The 25430-nt window shown below is 42.4% G+C and overlaps 1 protein-coding gene across 2 annotated transcripts; it reads left to right on the top strand.

The window, feature by feature from the left end:
- Positions 1 to 25430, top strand: PSEN2 (presenilin 2). 2 transcript variants are annotated; one of them, XM_090047528.1, is made up of 11 exons: positions 1 to 132; positions 7584 to 7779; positions 8923 to 9149; positions 11001 to 11142; positions 12892 to 12959; positions 14132 to 14352; positions 15081 to 15179; positions 15716 to 15793; positions 17335 to 17457; positions 18341 to 18459; positions 21559 to 25430. In XM_090047528.1, the coding sequence occupies exons 2-11, from the start codon at positions 7636 to 7638 to the stop codon at positions 21712 to 21714; spliced, it is 1377 nt and encodes a 458-aa protein (XP_089903654.1). In that variant the 5' UTR covers positions 1 to 132; positions 7584 to 7635; the 3' UTR covers positions 21715 to 25430. The 2 variants fall into 2 exon arrangements, with proteins under 2 accessions (XP_089903654.1, XP_089903664.1); XM_090047538.1 differs by lacking the exon at positions 1 to 132 and adding an exon at positions 6380 to 6544.

Raw genomic sequence — 25430 nt, 5'->3', positions numbered from 1 at the left:
AGCGAGGATACGCGCTGAGCGGCAGCGGTTCCGGCCTATCGGCGCTCGCGCCGCTCCCAGCCCGGCGTTCGCGAAGAGAACGCGGTGGAGCCAATAGGAGTGCAGAGGGCTTCGGGGCTTGACAAGGGACAGGTAAACACAGGTCGCGCCGCGCGTGGCTGGGGGAGGGGCCGGCCGAGCCGGCCCGGGGGTCGCAGCGCTGCTCGTGCCCTGCAGGGGGCCAGGGCCACACGCCCGAGACTCGCTCCGCCCGCCGTCAATTTCCTACCTCGGTTTCCTGCCCGGGTCTCGAGGCTGCGCCTGCGCTTGGGACGCGACCAGGGAATGGGATCAGGCTTATGGGATCAGACTGGGGCGGGGAAAAGGGGGAGTAATTAGCAGGTGCCCAGGCGAGCACAAACAGGGATGATTCTTTTGCCCCAAGGCAGAGGTGTGAGTGGCTGGTGGTGGCCCTTTGGTGAGCACCCTCTTCCTTGCTGCCACCTATGGGAGCTTTCTGGGACAGAGGGAAAGCTGCCCGCTTTGCAGACCTTGGATTATTCTCTTCCGGAGTCCGACACTGTTCTTTTGAGCCCCTCCGAGCTTTCCCGTAGCCAAGTTACTAATTTCCCCTTCCCTGTAAAGTGGGAAAAGGAGAGATGGGTATTGAGTGACTTGGTGATACATCTCAAGGCAGAGCCATGACAAGTCCAGATCTCTATTTGGCCATGGTGAGGCCACATCTGGAGTACTGAGTTCAGTTTTGGCCCCCCCCCCCCCCACTACAGAAAGGATGTGGACAAGTTGGAGAGAGTCCAGCGGAGGGCAGCAAAAATGGTGAAGGGGCTGGGGGACATACTTAAGCCCAGTTCCCTCAGCTTCTCTTCATATTAAGTCTGAAGAAGAGAAGATTGAAAAGGAATTTAATAGCAGCCTTTAACTACGCAAAGGTGGTTACAAAGAGGATGGAGCTAGACTGTTCTCAGTAGTGACAGATGACAGAACAAGGAGCAATGGTCTCAAGCTGCAGCAAGGGAGGTTTAAGTTGGATATTAGGAAAAGCTCTCACTAGGAGGGTGGAGAAACACTGGAACAGGTTACCCAGAGAGGTGGTGGAAGCTCCATCCTTGGAAGTTTTTAGGCCTGGCTTGACAAAGCCTTGGCTGGCATGATCTAGATGACCTCCTGAGATCCCTTCCAGCTCTCATTTTCTATGATTCTGTGATCTCCTGTCCCTTGGTTCTGAGCAGTAACCAGTGCTCATTGACTTTGGTTAATCTGTAAGGTGCAAATTGACTTGGCCTTCTACTTGACTTTGGACTGACATGGGTAACTGCCACACGTCTTGCAGTTTACTTAGTTTCAAAGACAAGTCTGTGATAGAAGCAGGGGTGTTACTGAAGCAGGGACATCTCAGAATGTCAGAAACCAGCAGCAATGGCTGTGAGGTACAAGCTACGCTGTTGTCATCTCCAGGATATGCTGTCTCAGAAGCCCAGTGATGACCATTTAAATGTACATATTATTAACTATTTCACTCCCCCATAATTAGGCCTGGCACATTAGTTTTGCTGACCTAACCCTGTCATCTAGAGAGAGGGGTTGGTGATGTCTTCTCACTCCTGACACTTTCTAGGCAAGGAGGGACCTTAATGTAATTTCAGGTGTACCGGAAAAGTAATCGTTTTACCAGGATAGTTTATTCTGTTTAGGAAACTAGTTTAAACTCTACTAGTCTAGCTGTTCCTGCTAAGTCTAGACAAGAACTAAGAAAGAAGGAGTCACAGATCTGCAAAGTCAGAGCTGACAATAACATCTCCTTCAGGTGGAGGCAACAGGGCTGCAGGCCTATATCATTCACAATTTACTGTGAGCAGCTTCTCATCATGATCACTCATGTGAGTGGTCAGCCGGGAGGCATGACATCACACAGATTTGTCCTTGCCTCCTATATTGTCTAAACCAGTGGTTCTCAACCTTCTTTGTACGAGGACCTGTTTGTAAACCTCTATGGCCAGTCCCAACCCAGTGCCCCTCATTCCTGACCCACTGCCCAAGAGACTTGTCCATGCTGCCCATAGCCTCAGAAAAGCAAGAGTTCAAACTGAAGTTGACAGGGAGAGCAAAAGATATGTACAGCACATTACTTGCTTTCCTGTGTGGGTTGCCTGTAGGACAGAAATGGAAATAGCTGATCTAAAGGCAACAAAAAAAAACAGGTCCTCTCACCTATAGACCACCAATGAGAGTGGCACCCAGAAGCAGGTCTTTCTTAAAACTTACAAGTTGAGTAATAAGTTTCCTGCCAAGTGAGACCAGCCATTATGTTGCAGTAGTTGTACTGCTATCATGTTTCATTTTGCAGTGGATAAAATCTGAAGTCCAGTGTTCAGTTTGTTTATTTGTCCTGGAAGGAAGAGCTATAGCCATCTACAGTCCAGGGGTATGAGCCCAAGAGAGAAAAAATGTTTCTAGTAAGATGAAAATGCAGCAGGGAAATCTTCAGTGACAATTTCTATAGCCCATGAAAGTCAGTGGAGTTGTGTTACTTGTGGGTTTGTTGAGTTGATTTCTTTTTTTTTTTTTTTTAAACTCACAGCCAGTATGGCCTATTACACAACATACTTCTTTCCCTATTCTCAGATATATTTGCTTATTTCTCATTGATTCCTGACAGCTAATAGCCTGAATCCTGAAAAAACAGGACAGTTAATGCCAAAACAGCTGTTTCCTTCTCAGCTCTTGCTTGCTAGTAATAAGTCAGACCCCAGAGCTATTGCCCAATTTTATTTTTGCCATTCAAGATTATAATCAGCCTCTTAATTTATGAAAAAAGAAAGTTAAGAACTCTGGAGACTTCTAATGATTTTACATTCAAAAAGGTAGATTTATGTCCTTTTGTGACTTACCATGCATGGTGCCTATGGTCTGTCTTCCTCACTAACTGCATGTAGTCTTGATTTGGAAATGCAGGCAGAGCCTGCATTTTTCACTCTAAAATCTTCTATTAGTGAGACTATAAAGGAAACATGTTTCTCTCAGCCCTTCTCACTTTCTTTACTGTTTTCCTCTCCTGAAAACAGTAAAGTCCTTCCTTCTTCCAAAGCCAGATGAGAAAAATACCTTGTTTACATGCACTGACATTTGATAGATTGGACTGAAATAAATGACTTGGAAGACTCTTTCTTTGGGTCCTGTTGCTAGATGCTTGCTGGTTTAGTCCTCTTGGGGTTAATATAACTCCTTAAACACCACTCTTTTCAAGAGGCCCATTCCCACTAACCCAGCAATCAAAATGGTATAGAAAGAAATAGCTTGCATCACTTTACAGTGCTTTCTTCATGGACACATGATGCCTTGTGATCTGTTGTGTTGGCTTTCCATTTGGAATGCAACAGGGGCCTTGTCTTCTGCTTTGTTCAGCCCCAAGCATTGGCTGTGCTCAGCAGTTAAATGAGAGTCATCAGGTTGGCTCCAACAGACTTATGGGGGAGGGGGCCAAACTTACTTAGAAGTGATGTTTCACTGCAGTCACTGTCAGACTTCTAGACATGAAATTGTAAAAACTTTGCTCCAGGCCATCACAATCAGCTGAAAGAAATAGTGGCATAGAGAAGCTGAATGTCGGTGCCTGTGGGAAAGGGCAATGAATATTCTTTTTAGTCTCCATTTTGAGACTACTTACCAACTTGCAGGTCAAAGGTTAATTCTCATAATGACAAGAAGAAAAGGGAAATGGGAACTTCCTGCTGTTGCATCTAGGTGCAGCATTTACTGAAAGGATGACTGCTACTAAGGCTCTTCGCTGTGTCCCTCAATACTATGTTATATTAAGAATGCTCCATCCCATGTCCTACCAAACCAGTACATCATAAATGAGGGAAGGTGCATTGGTGAAATAATGTTTGAGTGTATTAGCCTGAACAGAATAACTGTTGTATTTCTCCATGGTGTTTCTCTTAGTTCTCTGTGTAGAAGACAGTATTGCCTTGTGGGGTCAGGCCAGTGCTCAGGATCTCAATATCACGCTGTTAGACAGGAGGTCATGGTGTACAATTGCACATACACACACAAACATCAGTTAGGCGTGCACACACACACACACACACACACTCTCTCTCTCTCCAGGTTCATACACCCCACCAGGCACGCACACACACACTACCAACTCAGGCACATACACATCCAAAAATTACCAGCCTGGGCACATGCATACCTATTGCCAATTCAAGCACATACACGCTCTAATGATAATGGCATGAAATCATACACAATACACATACATACCCATATACACACAGGTTAAACACGGACTCAGGTGACAGTGTGTGTTGGTGCCTGTGATACCAAGCACCCCAAGCATGGGTAACTGAAGAGCAAGCGGGAGAGATCAGGGGAAAAGGCAGTGGAGATAGGGCAAAAGCAAAGAAACAGCAGTTTGCAGTCAGAGAGGAGCTCAGGACGGCTGGAGCCACAGAAGCATGGGCCAGGTGTTGGAGGTGGTGGTGAGCCAGAAGCAGGAGAGGGAGAAATGAGACAGAAGTTAGAGGGGCAAGGAGCAGAGATTGGAGCAGGACCAGACCTGTAGTAAAGCAAAACCCAACTCGGTTCCAAATAACAGTTTTATTAAATGAACACTGTACTGTACAGCTTGGTTCCCACACACACTCACACAATGGCAGCAGGAGAAAGAGACTCTGTGGAAGGGTTGAAGTCCAGGTAGGGAAGAGAAACAGGGTCCAAGTTCTTGTTCAAAGAGAGGGTGGGGGTGATAGCTACCTATCCAGGCTGGAGGGGGTCCTCGATGGCCAGTAGGTGGCTTTCTCCAGCAGGTGTTGTCCAGAGTGGGGTTGCTGGCAGGGCCTCTGGGTTGATAGGCAGTGTGACATGGAGCAGGTCTGGTCCAGGTGAAGATGGCATTCCAAGGAGTCAGTCTTCACTACCCCTTTTTATGGGGCAGACTACCTCTGATCTCCTATGGGGAGTGCCTGTGTCCAGGCAAGGTCAGCCCTGTTCCAGGTGTTCATACTGAGCATGTGCAGCCTTGGCACAAGGGTAGTTTCCCTCATCTTTTGTATCTTGAATGTGAAGGGTGGAATGGCTGGGGTGATTTAGTAGGGGGTCCTGCTATCATTGTGTTTTACTCATCCATTCACTCTTTTGCCTCAGGCATTCAGGGAAAACCAATTTCCTTGGGAGAGGTTACAGAATTGCAACATACTTACACAACAGGGCATGGGGACAAGATGGGAACAAGGTGGGAATGAATACTTGACATCATTTAACAGACACAGGCCTAAACCATACAATATTAATATGAAACAATAAAAATCAATGCATAAATGACAGGAATACAATATAAAACAGTAAAAATCAATATATAACAGAACACTATTTGCAATATATAAAAAGGGGGCTTATTACAATAAAATATACAAGAACTTAGCTTACCTAGTACTGCTTGCAGTCACTTATGATAGAGAGGGCAGAGAGAAAGTCCGAAATGGTTGGGGAAGGGGAGGGAATGTATGCTTAAATAAATTTTTAAAAAAAACCCAAAAACATGAGGGTTTTGCTACAACAGTGTCTTCTAACAGTTTTTAAACATCTCTCTTAAAATAAGAAATTTCCTTCCATCTTTATGATTATTGCAACTGGAATGTTGTTTGGAGAAGGTTGCTGTTGCTGCTGCTGTTGTTAAATATTTAGCTTCTACATGAAGCCCAGTTTGGCTAGTGAAAATACACACTAGTTGTTATCTCACTCTGCACATACAACACAAACCTGACTTTCCCTTTGATGACTAATAACTCTTACATTTCACAATGTCCTTATACTTTCAAAATATGTGACCCCCGATAAGCTCACCTGATAAACCCCCATAGGCAAGGAATCTGCACTTGCAATATGGGTGTGAACAGAAGTGGATGTATGCTCCCTAGAACTTGGGCCAGAAAAGGTACACTGATGTTGGAAAGCAGGCAATCTAACACTGACCATTTGTGTCAGTTCTAACTTTCCTGGATGTTGCTGCATGTGTCACTGAGATGGAGATAAAATTATATGAGCTTCGAAGAGAAAGTGGTGGGGTGCCTCTCTTGAAGTCTCTTATCTAACTATATTGGGCTCTGTTTGTAAAACTCTGTGTTTGAGAAGGAGGTCTAAAATTAGTGAAGATCAGAGGAGTTGTGGTGGAAAGGGAGTCTCCTGATTTCTCTTTTCTTACTCCACACGTTAAAAAGAGAGAAATGTCCTGGCTAACTTCTAGACTCCCATGTCTGAAATTGGCCTCCTGGTTGGGTCATGAGTGCACTAGCCTGGACTTATCCTGTAACCTTGGCCAAGCTGATTAGCTTCTGTATGCTTCTACTTTAGGGGTAAGAGGAGGACAGTCTCTACTTCTTGAGGCATATTGGGTTTCTCTGTCGCAGTGCCTGGATTCAGTGCTCTATAGATGTTCTGGTGATGGTGTATACGTTTTGCAGCTTTCTAATGAAGTGGTTCAAATCTTCCAAAGTATGAGGGGTCTGGCTTGTATTTCCTGGGAATTGCCTGAAAACCAGATGTAAGTAACTTCCTTGAACCAGCTCAAACAGCCTCTCTAAACTGAACAATAAAACACTAAAATGGATTCTCCTGGATTGAGCTGTTACAAACCCACTGTTATGGACAAGTTGTTTGATATTAAAAGTGGAAGGCAGTAGAGTGAAATAAATTGGATCCTAGAGGTGACTGGAGCCATGGCATTGCAGCCGTGGCCACCTGGCATTTGTCAGGGCACCTAGGTTTTGTAGTGAACATGGTGTGGTAGGGGAGGAGAGAGGAGGGAAGGGGAGTCGTCTATTTTTTTTCTTCAGCATATTACTGTCCATTTTGCACAGCTAGCAGTGTGGAAATTAGGCCAGCAAAATCTGTTGTTTCCAAATGGTTTGTTTTTTCCTCTATAGAATAACATAGCTGCCAAAATACTGGCCAGCATAAGTGAGAGAGACAGAGCTTAGCTCTCAAGAAAAGGCACTGCCTTACCTTTTTTATTGGGTGATGGGGAACTTCCTATGAAATTCAGATGACCTCTAGGTTACTAGATTGCATTTAGCCCAAGTTTCAGGTAACTAGTCATTTAGCACCATCTGGCTGCTGTTCATTGGTCTGTGCTATGGGAACTGCTCTCCGGCAGACAGGCTGTCACCTTGTGGTTGGCATTCAGCAGAAGTGGAAAAATTGATTGGGCCCTGGAAAATGAACTACTTTTGAAACCCCAGAGAACATCCCTCTACACCAGCCAAAGCACTGGGGGAGGAGGCAGAGAAAGCATGGATGCAACAGCCCTGCAGGCTATAGCTTTAAAAAAGAATTCTCACCTGGTTGCTGTTTTTGCATTGAATTTCACTTCCTCTCCCTTCCACTTAAAATATACCACATTTAATCAAGCACGCTACAGCACTGTGCAGGGTACACTGTGCTAATTTATCCTCTTGCAATAAGAGATGAACCCCTGCTGTAGCATTCCCACTGCAAAGGCATGTCATGTGGAGGTCTCCAGTCCTGTCTGTTTGCATTGTAATGTTAATGTTTTCTCTCCATTTCCTCTCCCTGTGCTTAAGGCTCTAGCAAGTCTTTATTGTGGCACTCCTAAGCCTTCAGGGGAGTCTGAAGATGATAACTTTCATGAACAGCTCTGACAGTGAAGAAGAGCCCTGCAATGAGAGAACCTCCCTGATGTCAGCTGAGAGTCCTCCTGTGCCCTCCTACCAGGATGGCCTGCAAGCACCAGAAGTAGTGGAAACACAGACACACAGGGTAGGACTGCACTTCTAAAAAAATGAGGAGATGTGGCATGATGCTATTGCTGCTCTGCTGGATGGATCACTGAAGGCCTTCCAGTGTGTTGCATGCAGGGGTCAGTTAGTTCTTGCTCTGGAGGTGTAGCTGTTTAAGAAATATATGGTATAACAATAGCATAATTGGCATCTTTTCTTGTATATGTGGCTTTTAATTTCACTGCACACCCCTTCCACTTCCTGCCAGTTGCTAGAACTGTATATTTTAGCTCTGCATGTGACTTCCCTGGGAGAGATCCTTTAATGCTGTCCAAAAGAGAAGGCTGGTTCAGCCTCCAAAAGAGAAGGCTGAGGGGCGATCTCGTGGCCTGTTATAAACTAGTCAGGGGGGATCAGCAGGCATTGGGGGAGTCACTATTCCCCTGAGCAGCACCAGGAGTGACCAGGAATAACGGTCACAAGCTGGCAGAGCGCAGGTTTAGGTTAGATATCAGGAGGCGCTACTTTACGGTCAAGACGGCTAGGATCTGGAACCAACTTCCAAGCGAAGTGGTGCAGGCTCCTACCGTGGGGGTTTTCCAGAGGAGGTTGGATGAACACCTTGCTGGGGTCGTTTGACCCCAGTATTATTTCCTGCCATGGCAGGGGGTCGGACTAGATGATCTACTCAGGTCCCTTCTGACCCTAGAAACTCTGAAACTATGAAAGTTAAAATAGCTATCTTTCTCAGTACTGGCTAAATAAGAGATGGAGTCTTGTTGAGGTAGTCATGAAGTATCTGTGTGATGCAAGCACAGAATTGCTGAGAGAGCACATTCAAACAGCTGGGCATCATAAGACCATTCAAGTGAAAATTTTCCTTCTGTTACAGTTTCAGAAGCTTCCCCCAACCCCCCCCGCAGAAACATTGCACATCACACACCAATGCTTGAAGTGTTTGCAATGCACTTGAGATTTTAAAAACACCTTGTGCAGTTCAGGGCCCATCTGGTTGTGATGGTAATGATATTATTTAGTCATGTAGCCTACATGTTTATTTCACCCTAAGTTTTTCTGGTGTTCTAATATAGGATGCTGTTCTGTATTGTTATGAATTGTTAACTAGCAAGGGATTTTTTTTCACAGCAAATAAAGAGGGTCTCATACATGTTTTTTTTAACAGAAGAGGTACACTGGTAGCAGTGGTAACTCTAATGATGTTGCACATGGAAATTCTGACACAGAACTTCTGGTGCGAGATGTTCGGTTGGACAATGAAGAGGAAGAACTGACTCTGAAATATGGAGCCAAACATGTGATCATGCTTTTTGTGCCTGTCACACTTTGTATGATTGTTGTTGTTGCCACCATAAAGTCAGTGCGCTTCTACACAGAGAAAAATGGGCAGCTGTAAGTAGGTTTCTCTCTAAGTGTGATCTCTGGCATTACAAACATGTTCCTAGAGTAGCTGTTTTTGTACACGGAGAACTTTTGTAGTGGGTTGGGAGAGCCTTTATCTGCTCTGTTAAAATTTGTCTTCAGATGAGCAAAGAACATATTGGCTGCCTATACGTGCTATATGTGCTCAGGGGTGTGTGTGTGTGTGGGGGGGGTGGATTTTGATTATAGCAGTTCCCAGACAGCTGCTCTAATTAAAATGGCTCACCGTCACATGTATTAAGCCCCTACACATTTCAGAATGGCTGCAGGGGCACTTTATCTAAAAGTCATTGAATGAGCTTTAGATTGAGTGCCCCTGCAGCCATTTTGAAATGCATGGGGGCTTAGTATATGCGACCAGTAAGGTGATGCTGGAGCATTGTAATTCGAATGCAGATCAGATTAATCAAGTCTGCTCTGACATGTTTTAATTAGAATGTGAACGAGCACGTCTGTAGGCACCCCTTGCTCTTTTTGGATTAGACTAAATATGCTAAATCCAGATGAGAGAATTTGAATGTGCATGTGTTGCGCAGCAGAAACTGGATACTTTGTGAGGTTAGGTTCCTTACCCTGCCTGACAAAAGTAAGGGATTTTAAACTTGTTTGGGTGGGGGAGTCACAGCAAATAACTTCATGGGACTAAAGAGGTATTCTGGTTACTGGCTTGCACTTCTGTTTCAAAGGGTGCCACTTCTCCAGTCAGTTCTGCAGATTGCATCCATGCTCCAGTTGTTCAGAGAAGCAGTACCCTTTGCTGAAGTTGTTACTTTAACTGGATGCATAGCTTATTCTTAATTTGGCAGCACACTGTGAGTTAAGTGGGGTGCATACCATCCCGAAATGAAAAATCCAAGGTCTGCTGAATCAGTGTAGAAAAGGGCACTGTTATTAGGCCATCGTATGGATAGTGTTGAAAAAGAATTCAACCTTTGATATGGCCAGAATCATAGTAAAGTTGCTCCCCACTAAGGAATAAGGGTTGGATACCCAGTCCTTTGAGCCATGGGATGGCTACAATTGAAAAGTTATGTGTCCTTTTAGGTAAATGGGTAAAGACTTTTGTTTTTTGGTGACTTTCTTGATTGTTCCTTCTGGTCCACCCTGACCAAGACAGTAGCTATTAATGAGGACATTTCTAGGGCTAGAAGACAAACATGGGGGGCAATTAAAATGGCCAGAGGGCAGGGACTAATGGTTTCTTTGACTGTAGTATATTCTCAATTATCTGAATTCCTTTAGAAAGAAGCTGCCAAAAATTGGATGTGTGAAGCTGCAACATCTAGTGAAGAATTACACATGCAAATGCATGAAGCATAATGTAAAACCACACTGAACTTAACAGTGCTGATACTAAACACAATACAACTTCAGAGAGCGTAGTGTATCACATGACACCAGCAGTTGCAGATCAGTAAAACAAAGTTGTCTTTTCATGAATCTAGTATGTACTATGTAACCAAAAGAAACAAAATGCTACAATGCCTCAAAATCAGGAGAGATGCCCTGTACCAAATGGAGGAAAATATAAATCAGTGGTAAAGCTTTAACCATATCGTAGAAAGATAAAGAACTGGAAGGATCCTCAGACAGGCAGCAAAAATGAACAGTGGCTTGAAGTGAAACTAAAAGTCTTAAAGACATTTAAGTCTTTGATCCATTTGCTTAGAGCAAGGGTAGAGAGATGTAGTTAGCTGTGTTAGTCATCATGACATGCTTGCTAAAAGACAAAATGTATCTGGGTGGCAGTGTATTAACATGGTGTATCATGTTTCACTGCTTACTATACATCTCTTACATTACTTATGCTTTACCCTGCAGGATATATACCCCCTTCAGTGAAGACACACCTTCTGTGGGCCAGCGTCTCCTGAACTCTGTGCTGAACACCCTCATAATGATCAGTGTCATTGTTGTAATGACAGTTTTCCTAGTTATACTATATAAATATCGTTGTTACAAGGTAAAGTATTTATGCTAGGCAAAGCCTGCAGTGGTTTAGCTGTTTGCTGCAAGCTAGTTCTTGTAGAGTTGGTTTGCTGTGGGGAAGTACAAGCATTGCATTAGCTCTTCTCTGTCTAGAGGAGCCACTTTCAGAAGTTATAGTACCAAAGTCCAGTACAGGACTAGTTTGTCATCTCTTTAACAAATAACTTCCAAGTTTTACTGTGATTGATTTGTTGTTTGTGGTGTGTGTGTGGGTAGGTTGTCTTTAACTGTTGGGAAGTTCATAGTTAGCTTTTCAGCTGGTGTAAAACTGAATGCATCTAGCCTTAGCTCTTCTCTGTTCTTGTGCAATACCCTGTACTACAAAATGAAACTCAAATAGCTGTTGCATAAAGTTCTAGACTGAACAGAGACCACATTTTCTTTATCTCCCTTTCTTATAGCTCATTCTGAAGTGTGGTCAGTCTGCAAAGTAACACAGGAAAGATGTAAAGAATTGCAGTAATAGAGCTATTTGAATGTTCTGCCTAGGCTTAAGGTTGATTTGAATCTAATTTCATAAAAAAAATTGGGGGAGGGTGTTTTATGACACACAACCATGCTCTTTCTTATAAGGTAATGGTCTGCTACTTTGTGCCATAATTTCCATTTTGACTTGAGTCTTACAGCTTTGAGAGAGATTTCAGGGTTTCTACCCAGTTCTGAGTGATTTGTATTAGCCAGTGCAGATGCCTCAGTATAATGCACTACCTGCTCAGTTTTTCCTCTCTTCAGAGAGCTGGGACCAGATTTTTGAGAAGCAAAATTATTCTAGTCTTCATGGCTAAGAACAGAGTTGAGGCGGGGAGAGGAGAACAGTTTGGGGGGAAAGGCAAATCCAGTTCTCATAGGCTATACAGGAATACGTGCCAAGATGTGGTAACCAGCATTGTCTGGGGGGTGCCAGCACCAGGCTGGAAGTCAGGCACTCCTGACTTCTAATTCTGGAACTGACCTAGACTTGCTATCTAGCCTTGGGCAAGCTTCTTCATCTCCTTGCCAAGTGGGGATGATGCTTTCAGCTGCCTACCTCACAAGCTTGTTATTAAAATGAATTAATGTCTGTGAATCCTCTATAAACTACAAGTGCTACAGCATGTGGTGTGTATGTGAGATTACATATCTGAAAAGAGGGGAGGGTAGAAGCTGGGGCTAGATATAACTTTGGAAATACTAGCAGCTGGACTGGAAGCTAGTATGTCTAACCACTTAAACACGGTGGGATCAAAGGCAGAACTCTGTGGGACCCTAAGAAGCTGTGGTGGCTTCAGGGGAACTGACTAAGGTACAGGGACAGTAGAGCAGTCTGAGATGTGTGGGCTGTGAAAGCCAAGGAGGAAGTGTTCAGTTAATGAAAGCAATAGAGCAATTGAGCAGGATAATAGCAAAAAACAGCCCTCTTGTAACTGGAGAGAAAGGTTTTAATGTAGTGGAGAGGATGAAACCAAACGGCTTCCTCTCTTGCTCCCTTCTGGATCTATTGCCAGTACAGCAGGATGCAAGATATTTGGGGAGGGAGGAGGCGATTACTAGGTAGCCTCCGGGGACCACCTTATCTTGCTTTCAAGAATGCAGGCATGTGTAAGGCTGCAGAGAAGGTCCAGAGGGGAATACTGTCAAAGGACAGAAGGCTGTGGAGGTTCCTAACAATACTGGTATACACAACACTGCAATGCAGGGGAAAAGCCAGCCCCTTCAACTACTATCTTGTGTCTCCATTGACTAGTTTATCCATGGCTGGCTGATTCTTTCGTCTCTGATGCTATTGTTCCTCTTCACCTACATCTATCTTGGGTAAGCACAAGCTCTTCTTGTAACTTACTAAACAAATAGTCCTTGAAATTTTTTTTGTATATGCTAAAACTAATTTATACCAAGAAAACATTCCCCACCTCATCTCCCAGCAATGACTTAGACATTATTATAGTGAGATCTTCTTTTAAAGACAGTGAAGTCTTCCAAAAATATATTATGCTCCATTTTCTGGTATGGTATGTAATACTGTTGAAGTAAGTCTCAGTTTTTAGTAAATGAATTAGGCATATTGGATCCATTATCCTTGCTGGGTTTTTTTCCTCCCAAATGTTCACTTACTACCTAAATCAAAACAAGTATCCCAGTTGTTAATGTAAATTGCTGAGGTTCTGACTTCCCCTTCTCCAAAAGGTCCCTGTTTGGAAGGAATGCCTTCACTGGAGTTTGCTGATTGGATATTGAGAAGTTCACAAAATGATGCAGTAGTGGCATCTGAGAACTAGATGTAAGGAAACTTTTCTGATGGACAAAGGCCTCAACTTGAAAATTTTAGAGAGAGCATTTTAGAGCAAAATTGTGTCTTTTTTCAGTGCTGAAGCAAGTCTAATATCTAATGTATGTTAGTTATAAATGTTGGGGAGGGTGTTTTTTTAATATCTTGGACAAGACAATTCTTCTTTCTTCCTTAATCCTGTACACATTGCTAAACCCTAATTTTTTCAGCTTGGTCTTGAAATCTTCCTCCCATCAGTGAGGAATCTGATCCTTTACCATTAAGGGAGCTCTTCACTTTTATGTTTTAGATGAGGTCCATTCTGTTCCCATAAAAATGTGGAGAGTTGGAAGTAGCAATCAGTTGCCCACTTACTGTAATCTGTCATGGTGGAGATGGGAAGCAGAGATGATGTTTCCTGCTTGTCAATGTATTTGTGGCACTGTGGCTCCTTCCAGCTGGTTGCTGCAGTCCATAAACAAGACCGTGGTCAGCTGTGACACTGCTGAGGAGTCTGACACCAAGAATGGAGGGACTTATTTTGTGTAATTCTTGCTGCTCTGTCAGTATTCTTCCTGGGTCAGTCAGTTTGTGTTTGAAGTAAGAATGATTTTATTTGCTCTTAGGAAAGCTGGAGGTCTACTCAGTTGCTAAGCACTATTAAAATGTCTTACTGCCAGCTTGTTGCCCAGTCTAAATCTTTGTTTTTATCCTGCAGCGAAGTGTTTAAGACATACAACGTGGCTATGGATTACCCCACTCTTTTCTTTGTCATCTGGAATTTTGGAGCAGTTGGGATGATTTGCATCCATTGGAAAGGCCCCCTCCAGCTCCAGCAGGCCTATCTCATTATGATCAGTGCTCTGATGGCATTAGTTTTTATTAAGTACTTACCCGAGTGGTCAGCATGGGTCATTCTAGGAGCCATCTCCATTTATGGTAAGCCTTTTTGTGACTCTTGCATGGTCTTTCCTTAATTAGTCCTGCTTAATTTCTTTACTTTATTGAACATACTTAGCTACTAATGTTGGCAGTGACTAGGTGTGATGGGTAACCACTGTGGGCAGTTGGGCTTTATCATTGATAACTTTGTGATAAGGTAAAACTAATTTGCTTGTTATCAGGAAATCTCAGATCCTGGCATAAGTTAAGACTGGGATGTACATGAAGAACTAGAGGAACAAAGCAGTCATATGATTTAGAGCTCTGACTTGCACAGGAAGGAAATGTACAAAAACCAAAAACAATGATGTGCATAGAATGCAGAATAAGAAGGTGTGTACCTGTAAATAATAGAACAGAGATAAAAAAAATACTTGCACTTTCTTTCTAATCTGATACTATACCTATGTAACATTATATGGTCTTGTTTTTAAGGAAATTAATAAGGTTGTCTCAGTAGGTACTTCGTAGCATTAGCTGGTACACTGGAAAACCTTACTGTGACATTGAACCACGGTTCACTGTATTTCAGTAAACAGCATATTCAAGCAGACACTAGCTGCAAGATGGCATGTAAAATTGTCACCAGGGAAATCATTCAGAAAATATCCTTAGATGCCACTTTGAGGGGAACAACAGCCTGTGAGAGAAAGATTAAGGATTCAGAAAATACATAATAGCATGTGTTTGGAAATCAGACTGACTGACCCATTTTATCATCACAGATCTGATGGCTGTGCTGTGTCCCAAGGGGCCATTAAGAATGCTAGTAGAAACTGCCCAGGAAAGAAATGAGCCAATATTTCCTGCATTGATCTATTCTTGTGAGTATGCTTTTCTAGATTTGAGTGCTGATGTTCTAAGGTCGTACTTGGAACTTGTGTCCACACTGTGCTAATCACCATGAATTTCCTTAGCTCCTTGCTCTTAATACTTCACTAATGTTTGGGTCCTGTATTGAATGCATGCTGGGTATCTAAATTGACATGTACAAAGGAGTTGGCTAACTAGTTAACTGGCAGTCTGACTCTAATTACAATAGGGCTCACAAACTTTAGTTTAAATTTCCTCGGGACCAGGTGTCCTAACTGATTTACCAGTGTTATCACTTTAAGTAACATTTAAAATGTGGTGTGGACCTCAGTGAATATATTTTGGGATGTGCTTCAGCCTATTGCAGTAATACTCAAAACACAACCTATAGAAAAAGAATATTAAGGTTGTCTAAGCAACCTTAATTTTTCCATTTGTACAAGTATATTCTGATGCTCACGTTAATTCTGTGTTTGCATGTAATTGTCTGCGTCATGGCACCCCGCCTTATTTGATTATCTGAACATGTTGTTTCTCTTCCGTACAGCTGCTGTGATGTGGACAGTAGGAATGGCAAAGCCAGATACAGCATCAAGGGAGTTGAGTCAGCAGACATGGGATTCAGGTTTGTTCTTTTCAGATAGACTGTTTCATGAAAATGAGATATGTGTGTATGTATGTTACAAATAGCAAACTTGTGGCAAATCAAATATGAGCTCCTTAATTATGTTTTTGTTGCATGCTAGATAGATCTGCAGTAGCGCTTTGCTAACTTTCTCAGTCCTTCACCTGATTTGTCAGCTAAGATTAGCAGAGTGCCATAGGGGTCGCTCATAATAAGACTGTATAAAAAGTATTGTCTAACGTTTTTTTAAATGCAATTAAAACAAATTTTGCAAGTAGCTCAGGGAATGGGCAGGCCTTTTAGATCTTTGTACAATTGGGACTGGATAATTAGAGTTTGCTCAAGCTGTAAACTGAAGCAAAACTACAGTTTTAAAAATGAATTAATAAACTTGATTTCTGATATTGCATTCTTAGGAATAGGGAGGCTCCCTGTAAATGAGTTTTCTCCAACTTCAAAAAAAAATCTGACCCTTTTGCATTTTGGAAACCAATGGTACCTCTCTATTAAATGGAGATACTTTAGTAATAATATTACTTCAAGGTTTCATAATGTTGAGAATAAACTAAATTGGTCCATAGGCTAACAGATGACAAAGAGCAATCTTGCTTTGGCACAGGGCATAGATTAGAAGCAAACTGCTTGGTCGCCCATCTCCAGTTCCTAAGTGGCAGCTCTGTGTATCAGTTCTTATTTGGTTAGTCTGCCCGGTTGCTTGTGTGACAGTAGCACATCTACTAGAAATTGCCAGACAGATCTCTGGAAGCTCTTGTTGTTCCATGAAAAATGGGAACTACCACTTAAGATGATGCATCACATGCAGAGCAGCTCTCATCTTGGCTTTGTCAGGCCATTTTACTTCAGAAAGTGGTTTGCTGGGTGTTTTAAAAGCAAAATAAGCTGCATAGAAAATGACGTGTACCCCAGGCAAAACGCAAAAACCTGAGTTCTGAACTAAAAAGAGGAGTTTGTCTTATGTAAATAACAGTTCATTTGGTTTACTTGTAACGTTATATAACTAATTCAAAAGTAGCTAAAAAACAAAGTTAGAATCACCCTAGGGAAAGAACACTGTGGCCTGTTGCAAACTAAATTCACTGTGTTTACTTTTAATGCGACAGTTCAGCCTGTGCAGATGGCAGCATGCTTGCCTGGCTGATCCACAGTGTCAAAGTTGATGAAAATATTCCTTTAGACTTCTCTGGATGCCAGATTAAGCATCATCCCAACAGTGACAGCATTTTATCTCTGTACAAGCTTTGGTGTGGCCTTTGTAATCCTAGAGTGTCGCCATAGGCCTTTTTGGCATGACTGTCACTCTGTTGTTTCAAATAACAATCCAGGCACACTTCTCAAAGCCACTGAGAATCCATATTTAAGTCAGTCCTACTGAACACTGCTCTTTGCCTCCTCATCCTTTGCTCTTTTGTGGGGAAGCAACATCATACAATTTGCCACTTGTGCTTTTAAAACAAGCTATTAATGTAACTTCCTTAATTTTGTGTGCGTGTGTTCTTGTTTCATTTTTTGTGGGGACATAGCTGAAGATATGAGAGAGAATCATGAAAGCCCGTCGCACTCGGACTCTGAAATTTCTGACACCAGGAATCCTGCTCCATCCCATCCAACTGCTTCTTCATTAGAGGAGCTGGAGGAGGAGGAAAGTAAGGCAAATGTGCATCAACAATAGCTTTTTAAACTGCTTCCCATCCTACATGGCATGAAGCAGATTATTTTACTTTTCCTCAAGTTCAGTAGCACTCCTCCCTGAGTAGATCTATCAGCTGGTGAACAACTGGGGTGTTCTTAAATGATGGATCTCTTCTATGGATGGCTTTCATCCCAGCATCTCCAAACCACTCAGTTTAGAAACAGGTGAACCAAGTTGTTTTTAATCCATGGAACTCCCTTAGTGTGGATACAGATATAATGCATTTAAATGTTACTACATCTCTAGATATAAGCTATACTAATATTAGCACCTTTATCATGATACAACCCTTCTGCATTAAGGTTTGCACCTTATTTATGTTTTAACTGTCTCTGTCTAATCCAGAACAGTTAAGTTGACACAAAAAGAAGTTAAAGGTTGTTCTAAAAATGGATAAATATTTAGTGTCTAATGGTGCCTGGTGAGCTTGGAAAAGTTTGACATTTGGACATCACATGCTTTGACTCAACAACTGTAACCATGGAGCTGGCTGTTAGTTGGACAGAGAGGAGGAAGAGACTTGCAAAAAAAATCTTACCTGAAATTGAACCTCTGTATCTTTCAGTTTGTTCTAGGTGGTTTTAAAAGTGACAGTGTCCTGGGTTTTTAAGCATTTACAAAGGGCTATTTATTAAAATATTTTCTTCTTTATTGTCCTTAATCTAAGCAGAAGAGAACCCAGATAACTGTGCCACGTGGATCTTTAGTGTAGTCAGAATGGTGGCTTGGGCTGTGTTGGTCAAGAATAGAAACTATGACCCAATTTCACTAGAGGAGGACAAAGCAATAGATGTAAAAGCAAGGGAACTGACATAGGTTTTTTTTGCTTTCAATAGGAGGTGTGAAGCTGGGCCTTGGAGACTTCATATTTTACAGTGTGCTTGTAGGGAAAGCAGCTGCCACTGCTAGTGGAGACTGGAACACAACACTGGCCTGTTTTGTAGCCATCCTCATAGTAAGTAAAAACTGTAAAAGTTCCATATTATTTTCTCTTTGGTGTTACACTGCTGGATATGTTGGCAGCTGATCAAGGTAATCTAAAACTGGTGGGATTTCTTTAACAGGAAAAAGACTGGTTTGTTCTAGGGCTGGGAGTGGAAGCATTAGAAATAACAGAGACTAGTAACTTCTATGAAACATTCTTCATCCACTCAAGGAATGTTGCGATTTGTAAGACTGGATTTTAAGGGAGCTGCAAGATGCTTGGCTCTTTGAAATATTGGGTATTTGCACCGAAGAGTCTTGCTTTGGGCCCTTACAGGCTCACTGCTTGATCTGTTTCAAGATCACCACCAGATACTCCACTTACAACTGATCTGCTTGCTTGCCAACAGTTTACTGAGTGAAAGATGCAGCTAGTTATAGTGCATCTTGTATCTCAGTTCCCCTTTTTTACATATAGGGAAGAGTAATGATACTGACCTCACTTCGTAAAACACTTCAAGGTCCTTGGATAAGAAGTAGTCCTAGTTAAGCACTCTGCTTTTTAACTGAAACGGTGTATGTGTGCCTATCTTCAGGCACTTCCATTTATGAAAGTAGAGACCTATTAGATAAGATAATCCATTCTCTGGGTCCATTGCAATATTGTCCCCTGTTGCAAACCCTCTCCCATGCCTGCTCATGAGATTATATATGCCACTCTCTTTTTCCAGCGGTATTCCATTTGTTCTGGCTCCATCTGCTAGATGTATGTGTTTGCTGTTCTGTGGCTTTCCCAGCCCAGAAGTTTGTCTATCCCAGGGGTCAGCAGCATTTTTGGGCAGAGTGCCAAAAACACCCACAACCTTGACTTGTAAGATGTTGACAGGAAGGGGCAAACAGTGGGAAAGCTGGGAGGAGGGCCTAATCCTTGCTGTGGCTGTGCAACCCTGGCCCCTTCCCCACCATCTGCTTTGAGGTACACATGCCCACCACAGAGCCCAGGCTGCTTGCAGCAGGTGGCAAAGAGGCTGCAAACAGCTCCACTTAGGTCTGCAGCCCAGTTTGTTACTGGACGTAGGTGTACACCCACCTCCAGGCAGGCAGCATAGCCCACCCTGGCTATGAGCAAATCCTTGCATCTGGAAAGAGTGTGAGAAGTGAGAAGAATCTCCTGGGTTGCAGGAGTTGGCTGGAGGGAAAGAAGTGCTGTCACTGACCTGGCTGAAAGTGACTTCTTCTCAGCCTTACACTCTATTGCAGTGGGGGGCAGGCTTTTTGGCAGGTGTGCCACCCCAATCCCCTTCTCTTGCCCAATTTGCTGTTCTGCTTTATGCTCTTTACCCTATCCTACCTGCCTGATCTGCTGCTCTGCTTCCTCTCTGTGTGCCACTGTGCTCCCTCTCTCTGCTCCAATCTGACACATGCCACACAAACACACTTGTGGTACATGTGCCACATGTTGGCCACCATCTGAGCAGCCCCCACTCCTCCAAAAACTCCTGCCTAGGAATATGCATCAAAAGTCTGGGTGACTTCTCACAGATGCACCATGATCCGGAAGGATTGACAGTTGCCAGAAAAACAACCCCCAAAAAAACAACTGTTTGCCACCCCTCAGGGTAGATTTGATTTAAATCAATGGTCAGAGAGCCTCGATTTAATAATTATTTTCTGCAAAAAGTGCATGCTTGTTGTTTGATATAACCTTAATACATATTACTCACAAGTCAGAGATAGAGAGAGGCTTTATTTTTAGAAGGTACGTACTATACATTTTAAAGCAGTGATTTATTTTGATATTTTTTCCAGATTAAGTTTGCAGTTACATCAGAAAACTGTATTATGATTTGGTTATTTTATTTACCAAAGTTAATTGAAGCAGATACTTGTAAAGCCATTGGGAGATGAACTATTTCCAATTCACTATATTAATAATGGATATTTGGGGGATATTTTTGCCACACTGTATTAGGAGGACATCAAATGAGCACTGCAGCCACATGTTATTAACTTGGAGCTTCCTTCACTTTCTTCTAGATTTCTTTGATTTTTTTCTCTTTATGGTTTGGCAAGTCTGTTGCCATGATAGGTTTTCTCTTCTACCATACCATTTTCTCCCTAGATTTCAAATCAGTGGAGATGCTATACTCAGAAACTTACCCCTCAAGACTTCTGAAATATTCTGCTCAAAATGTTGCCATCCCTGCTGTCTTGGTTTTTCTTGGAAAAGAAAACAACTCATCATCTTATGTTTACTTTTGAGTGCTCTTGAAAATGAATGTTAATGGAATGTTAGGTTTTTCTCGCTGATGATGATCTGTTTTGAAGAGAGAAATTCAGGTGACAGTGTGACTGGGTGTATATTCAGGTGACATCTTCTCAAAATCTGCAAGAGCTTCCACTTCATCTCTGGTCAGTGTCCAATAAAAATTGAGGTCTTGTCCTTCTAGACCTCCATAAATAGTGTTTACCCTACAACAGTGGTCTCCATCCTTTTTATGATGAAGATCACTTTTTGGCACCCCAGCATCTACTGTGTCAATCTACTAAGATTGAGTGTTAGCGGTCAATCGATGTTGACTGGTTGGTGACCACTGCGCTACAATAAGCAAATTTATCAGAGGGAAACAAGTATATTTGGAGTTGTATCCCCTCCCCCTCCCCATCCTTCTCTCTTCCCCCTGTTCCCCCGACTCAAAGACCTGGAAGACTGGAAAAATGTTAAAATATATGTTAGTATGTGCTAAAACCTGCATAGGAAGTCAAGCTTCTTATGTCTGTAGCTCAGCATGATTTCTGTCTAACAAATCAGTAACTGCTATGTAAAGGTGTAGAACCAGGATTTGAAATAATTTGCTTATCCAGATTATTTTGGTGTTATTTCTACATTTGCATTGTTTTTCCTCTGAGAATGCCTGTGATCTACACTGCTGAGGAAAACGTGTTGCCAACTTATGTGTAAACAGGGTTGGGGAAAGATCAAGATGTGATGTCACTAACTCAGGCAAGATTCAGTTTCTATGCAGAACGTAGTTTATCATCCACATATTGTGTAGTGTCTATGGCAAACATATTTTTAAGCTTCTTACTATATACCTTTCTTAGTTTTCTGTTCCTGTCTTTCTGGCAGGGTTTATGTTTGACTCTTCTATTGCTGGCTGTGTTCAAGAAGGCATTACCTGCTCTTCCCATCTCCATCACCTTTGGCTTGGTATTCTACTTCTCAACAGACAACCTTGTACGACCTTTCATGGACACCCTTGCTTCTCACCAGTTGTATATTTAGAAGAAGGAATGGGAGCTGGAGAATGCATTCTGCAGTCTTGCCTTGGAAATATGGCATTTCCACTGGATTAAGTTGTATAATTTGACACTGAGTGCCATATATTTTTAAGAGAACTTTTAAAGCAATGATATGATATGCAGTTGTGTCAAGGGCTAAGATTCTCCAAAGGAGCTGAAGGGAGTTGGGTTCCCAACTTTTGATGAGTTGTGTACCTAGCTCCAATAGGGTCCTTTGGAAACCTCACCCTTGAGGTTGGTGTCTGAGCAGCAGCTGTGCCTATCACCATCACCTGTGGTACATATTGAAGAAAGCCTGTACAGGCCAACAGATGGATGAAGAACTTTGTTGTGTGCATGTTGGGACTGAGACACATTGGCACTTTGTCCTGGAGTTGCAATGAAGGTTTAATTGTACACTATGACACTTAGCACATCACAGTTTTTCAAAGCACTGTTTAAACAGTAGTTGAAAATGTCACAGACATGATTAGAAAAGTTCAGTCCCCAATGTAGATACAGGAGAATAGTGTATTGTAGCTAGTTTATGAGTGTTAGATGATGGGGAGACTGTTGTTATTCCAGCAGGATGTTCTGAACCTATTGGGCCCAATCCTCCATGCCCTCTGCAGGGAAAAGTCCCACTGAAATTGGGATGTCCTTTGCTTAAAACAGTGTATGTTGTTATCTTGGTGGGACATGGAAAATGCAGTCCTGTCTTTTTCAATGAGATACCCCTGGGTGGGCTGTTGGCAATGTGGGGTGCCTAAACGTGCAGTGGGGCTGATTTGTTGCATTGTAATTACAGTGTCAGAGTAGACTCAGTCAAGTCTGCTGGAGCCTAGTAATTGCCATGCTCCAGCAGACTCCAGTATATCATGTATATCAGCATATCCCCATGCTGAAAAATGGTGGTGTGGGCGCTTTAACTAAAGCTCGGTAAATAAGGTTTAGTTAAAGCACCTCTGCTGCCATTCTTCAGCATGGGGGCACTGATACACAACACTCTGTGTGCTTTAATTAGAGCAGTTCTTGGAGCTGCTCTAATTAAAGTGTGCTTACCTCCTGCCCCTCTCGGAGCATGTGTATAAATGCCTGTGGAGTCTGAATACAGAACCTTTGTGTCTGAAGGTGTTAGCCTCCAATGCCTGAGCTCTGAGAGGCTCTGAAACCCTTTTCTGGTCCAGCCAGAAGGTCAGAGGTGTCTAACTTACTTAGACCAAATCCAGTCTGCAGGGTTCCTCAGGGGCCAGATCTGGACCCATCTGTGGCAGCACGGTAACAGTAGGGTGAGCAGCCTCAAGGAGCATTAACAGCATTAACACCCTAACAGTAGAATGACCATTAACATAGCTGACCCATCCCTCCCCTCTCCGTTCCTTCTCCTTGCCACCATCCCCACCAAAATATGTCCCCAACAACACTCTATCCCAGATTTTGGCAATAGGCCCTGCACCTGAATTTGCAGACCAGATGACAGCTCTCCAGGCTGGATCCAGCCTGTGGACCAAATGGTTGACACCTCTAGTGTAGCTTTTTCCCTTTCTTTTCCTAGCACTTCCCTGTTTGATATTACAAACCTCAGATTACCAAAAAGGTTAGAAACTTTGCACAACTCCAAATGAACGATTGAATTGTAACTTTTTGTGCACTTCTCTGGGCTTATTCCTGTGCGTGTTATAATCACTGTAGGGAGGATTTTGCATCCCCTTTATAAAAAAGATTCTTTTACACTAACCTAGGTTTGACTTCTCTGCAGATTTTTTTTTTTTTGGTACTGCTGTTTAAAAACTTTTTATTATAAATTGTAGATTTGTTGTATAAATATTTAATGCAAGAGTGAGTATTTTGGAAATACATTGTTACAGTTTGTATCAAGATAAAGAGGTTCACATTTTAATATGCTACACCTTATTCTAAATAAGACATGGTCAATGCTGGTAATATTTACATGGCTAAAATGACCCCATAAAAACTGCTGACATTGCTGCCAGCTAACAGTGCAAGGCGGAGTCAGTCTTCCTGTTCAGAATATTAATTACTCTTATCCCTCCCCTCCGTCCATTTAAAAAATATTCTGGGGTTTTGTTTTGTTTTGTTTTACAAACACCCATTTCTAAGAAATACAACTTTAATGATTTTTTTTAAGCTTGATTCAAGTACATAAACAATCTATGTGGGGGGTTGGCTTTTTTCTTTGACAGTTGATCAGTCTCAGTGTTTCAAAACATAACCTTGTGTAAGACTTCTGTGAACAAATGTGATACTAATTGAAGGAAGCAAAACTGCAGTCTGAAAATATTTTTTTAGATGATGCATAGAATATGTATTTTTAAAATGGTGGGTTTTTCAATACACTTAAACCTGCTTTGATATTTAAACAGATACTTTTTAAACTGTTTGAATCGATTTAATAATACTTAACGACAGTTGTCTGTAGGGATTTTATGTACCTCGGATAATTTCTGCTTTGTCTAGTCGTTTTTACCTTTTGTTTCTCACTACTGCAATGTTTGGCTTGAAAATGCTGCAGTAGGTTGGTCTAATTCTTACTAAAATATCTCAGAATATTAAAAATAATGGGTCTGTTCCTTGTGGAGCAAAGGCTTTTTGTTGGGGGTGAATTAAATATCTTCAGTAAAATTTCTTCCCCCTTCTCCCCTGAAATGTGTAATCACTTCTAACTTTCCTCCTCTTGTGTGGTATAAGGTGGGTGTCAAACCTTTCTATGTAAGTGGACAAACCTACTTGGCTGAACAGACTTACTGCTATGAAACTAATTTGATATGTGAAGGAACCTGTGGATAGATCCTCTGGTGCAAATTGAAACAGCTTTTGTGAGGTGGTTGTTCCTTTGCTGCTTTAGCTGAGGATCTGGCTTCTGAGCAGTTGTTTGAAATATTCCTAATGAATATAACTAAGGCAATATATGAGTAGATTATGTGGCCCAAATCTTACTTCACCTCTTAGGCACCTAAATCCTGCTTAGCTGTCTAAAAGGAAGTGCTTTAGTGAAACTTAGTGCTATCTAAACAGATTTTAGGTCTTCTACCTGTATCCATTTACCAAGTTTACATTAGTCTTTGGATAAACACTAATGAGGGCAGCAGCAGAGGCAAGAAATCAGAGCAGTTCTGATTTTGCTCTGAGCCACAGAGCAGTACTTGCTCTGGCTTGTTTATTTGGTCCTGCACATCTTCCTCTCCTGCCTGCTTAGTAGACCGGCTTCAACAGAGAGCTTGGAGGGTGCTCTCAGCCCTACCTAGCCCATGGCCTGGTTGTTAGGGCTCTGTTCTGGGAAGTGGAAGAGGTGGGTTAAACCTGGGAAGAGGTGGGGTGACAGTACTATAATCTGTATCTACCATTCCCTGGGCAAGTGCCCTAACAAGAAGGTAGTTGGGGTCCTCTCCTCTTTCCTGAATTTGGGAGAATTCTGTGCTTTTTTCCAGGCAAAATAGGATTGCTTGGAGTGCAAGTGGCTCAGGAGGGCAGGACCTGTTGCAGACCTGGAAGCATGATCTAAAATCCGATGAAGTGGTACTAGATGTCTACATGCTCTGTACTCCTCTAAAGATGAAATAAGATTTGGGTTTGTCAGGGCAACAAAACGTGACCCTGGCAGGTGGTAGAGGAGTATATTGTTATATACTGGAGTAGTTTTAACTGTAAACATTTGTATGTATTTACTACAAATATATGTGTGTGTGTGTATACACAAAG

Source organism: Crocodylus siamensis, chromosome 1 (assembly GCF_052110815.1).
Source record: "Crocodylus siamensis isolate JL-2025a chromosome 1, ASM5211081v1, whole genome shotgun sequence".
Taxonomy (NCBI): Eukaryota; Metazoa; Chordata; order Crocodylia; family Crocodylidae; genus Crocodylus; species Crocodylus siamensis.
The sequence above is the reverse complement of the archived record's forward strand: the minus strand, read 5'-3'. Positions and strand labels throughout refer to the sequence as shown.

Excerpts from the sequence above, each read along its gene's own strand:
- PSEN2 (XM_090047528.1), top strand. The coding sequence starts at position 7,636 with ATGATAACTTTCATGAACAGCTCTGACAGTGAAGAAGAGCCCTGCAAT. Across the intron at positions 7,780-8,922 it reads TGGAAACACAGACACACAGG|AAGAGGTACACTGGTAGCAG; the intron begins GTAGGACTGCAC and ends TTTTTTTAACAG. Across the intron at positions 18,460-21,558 it reads GTTTTGTAGCCATCCTCATA|GGTTTATGTTTGACTCTTCT; the intron begins GTAAGTAAAAAC and ends TCTTTCTGGCAG.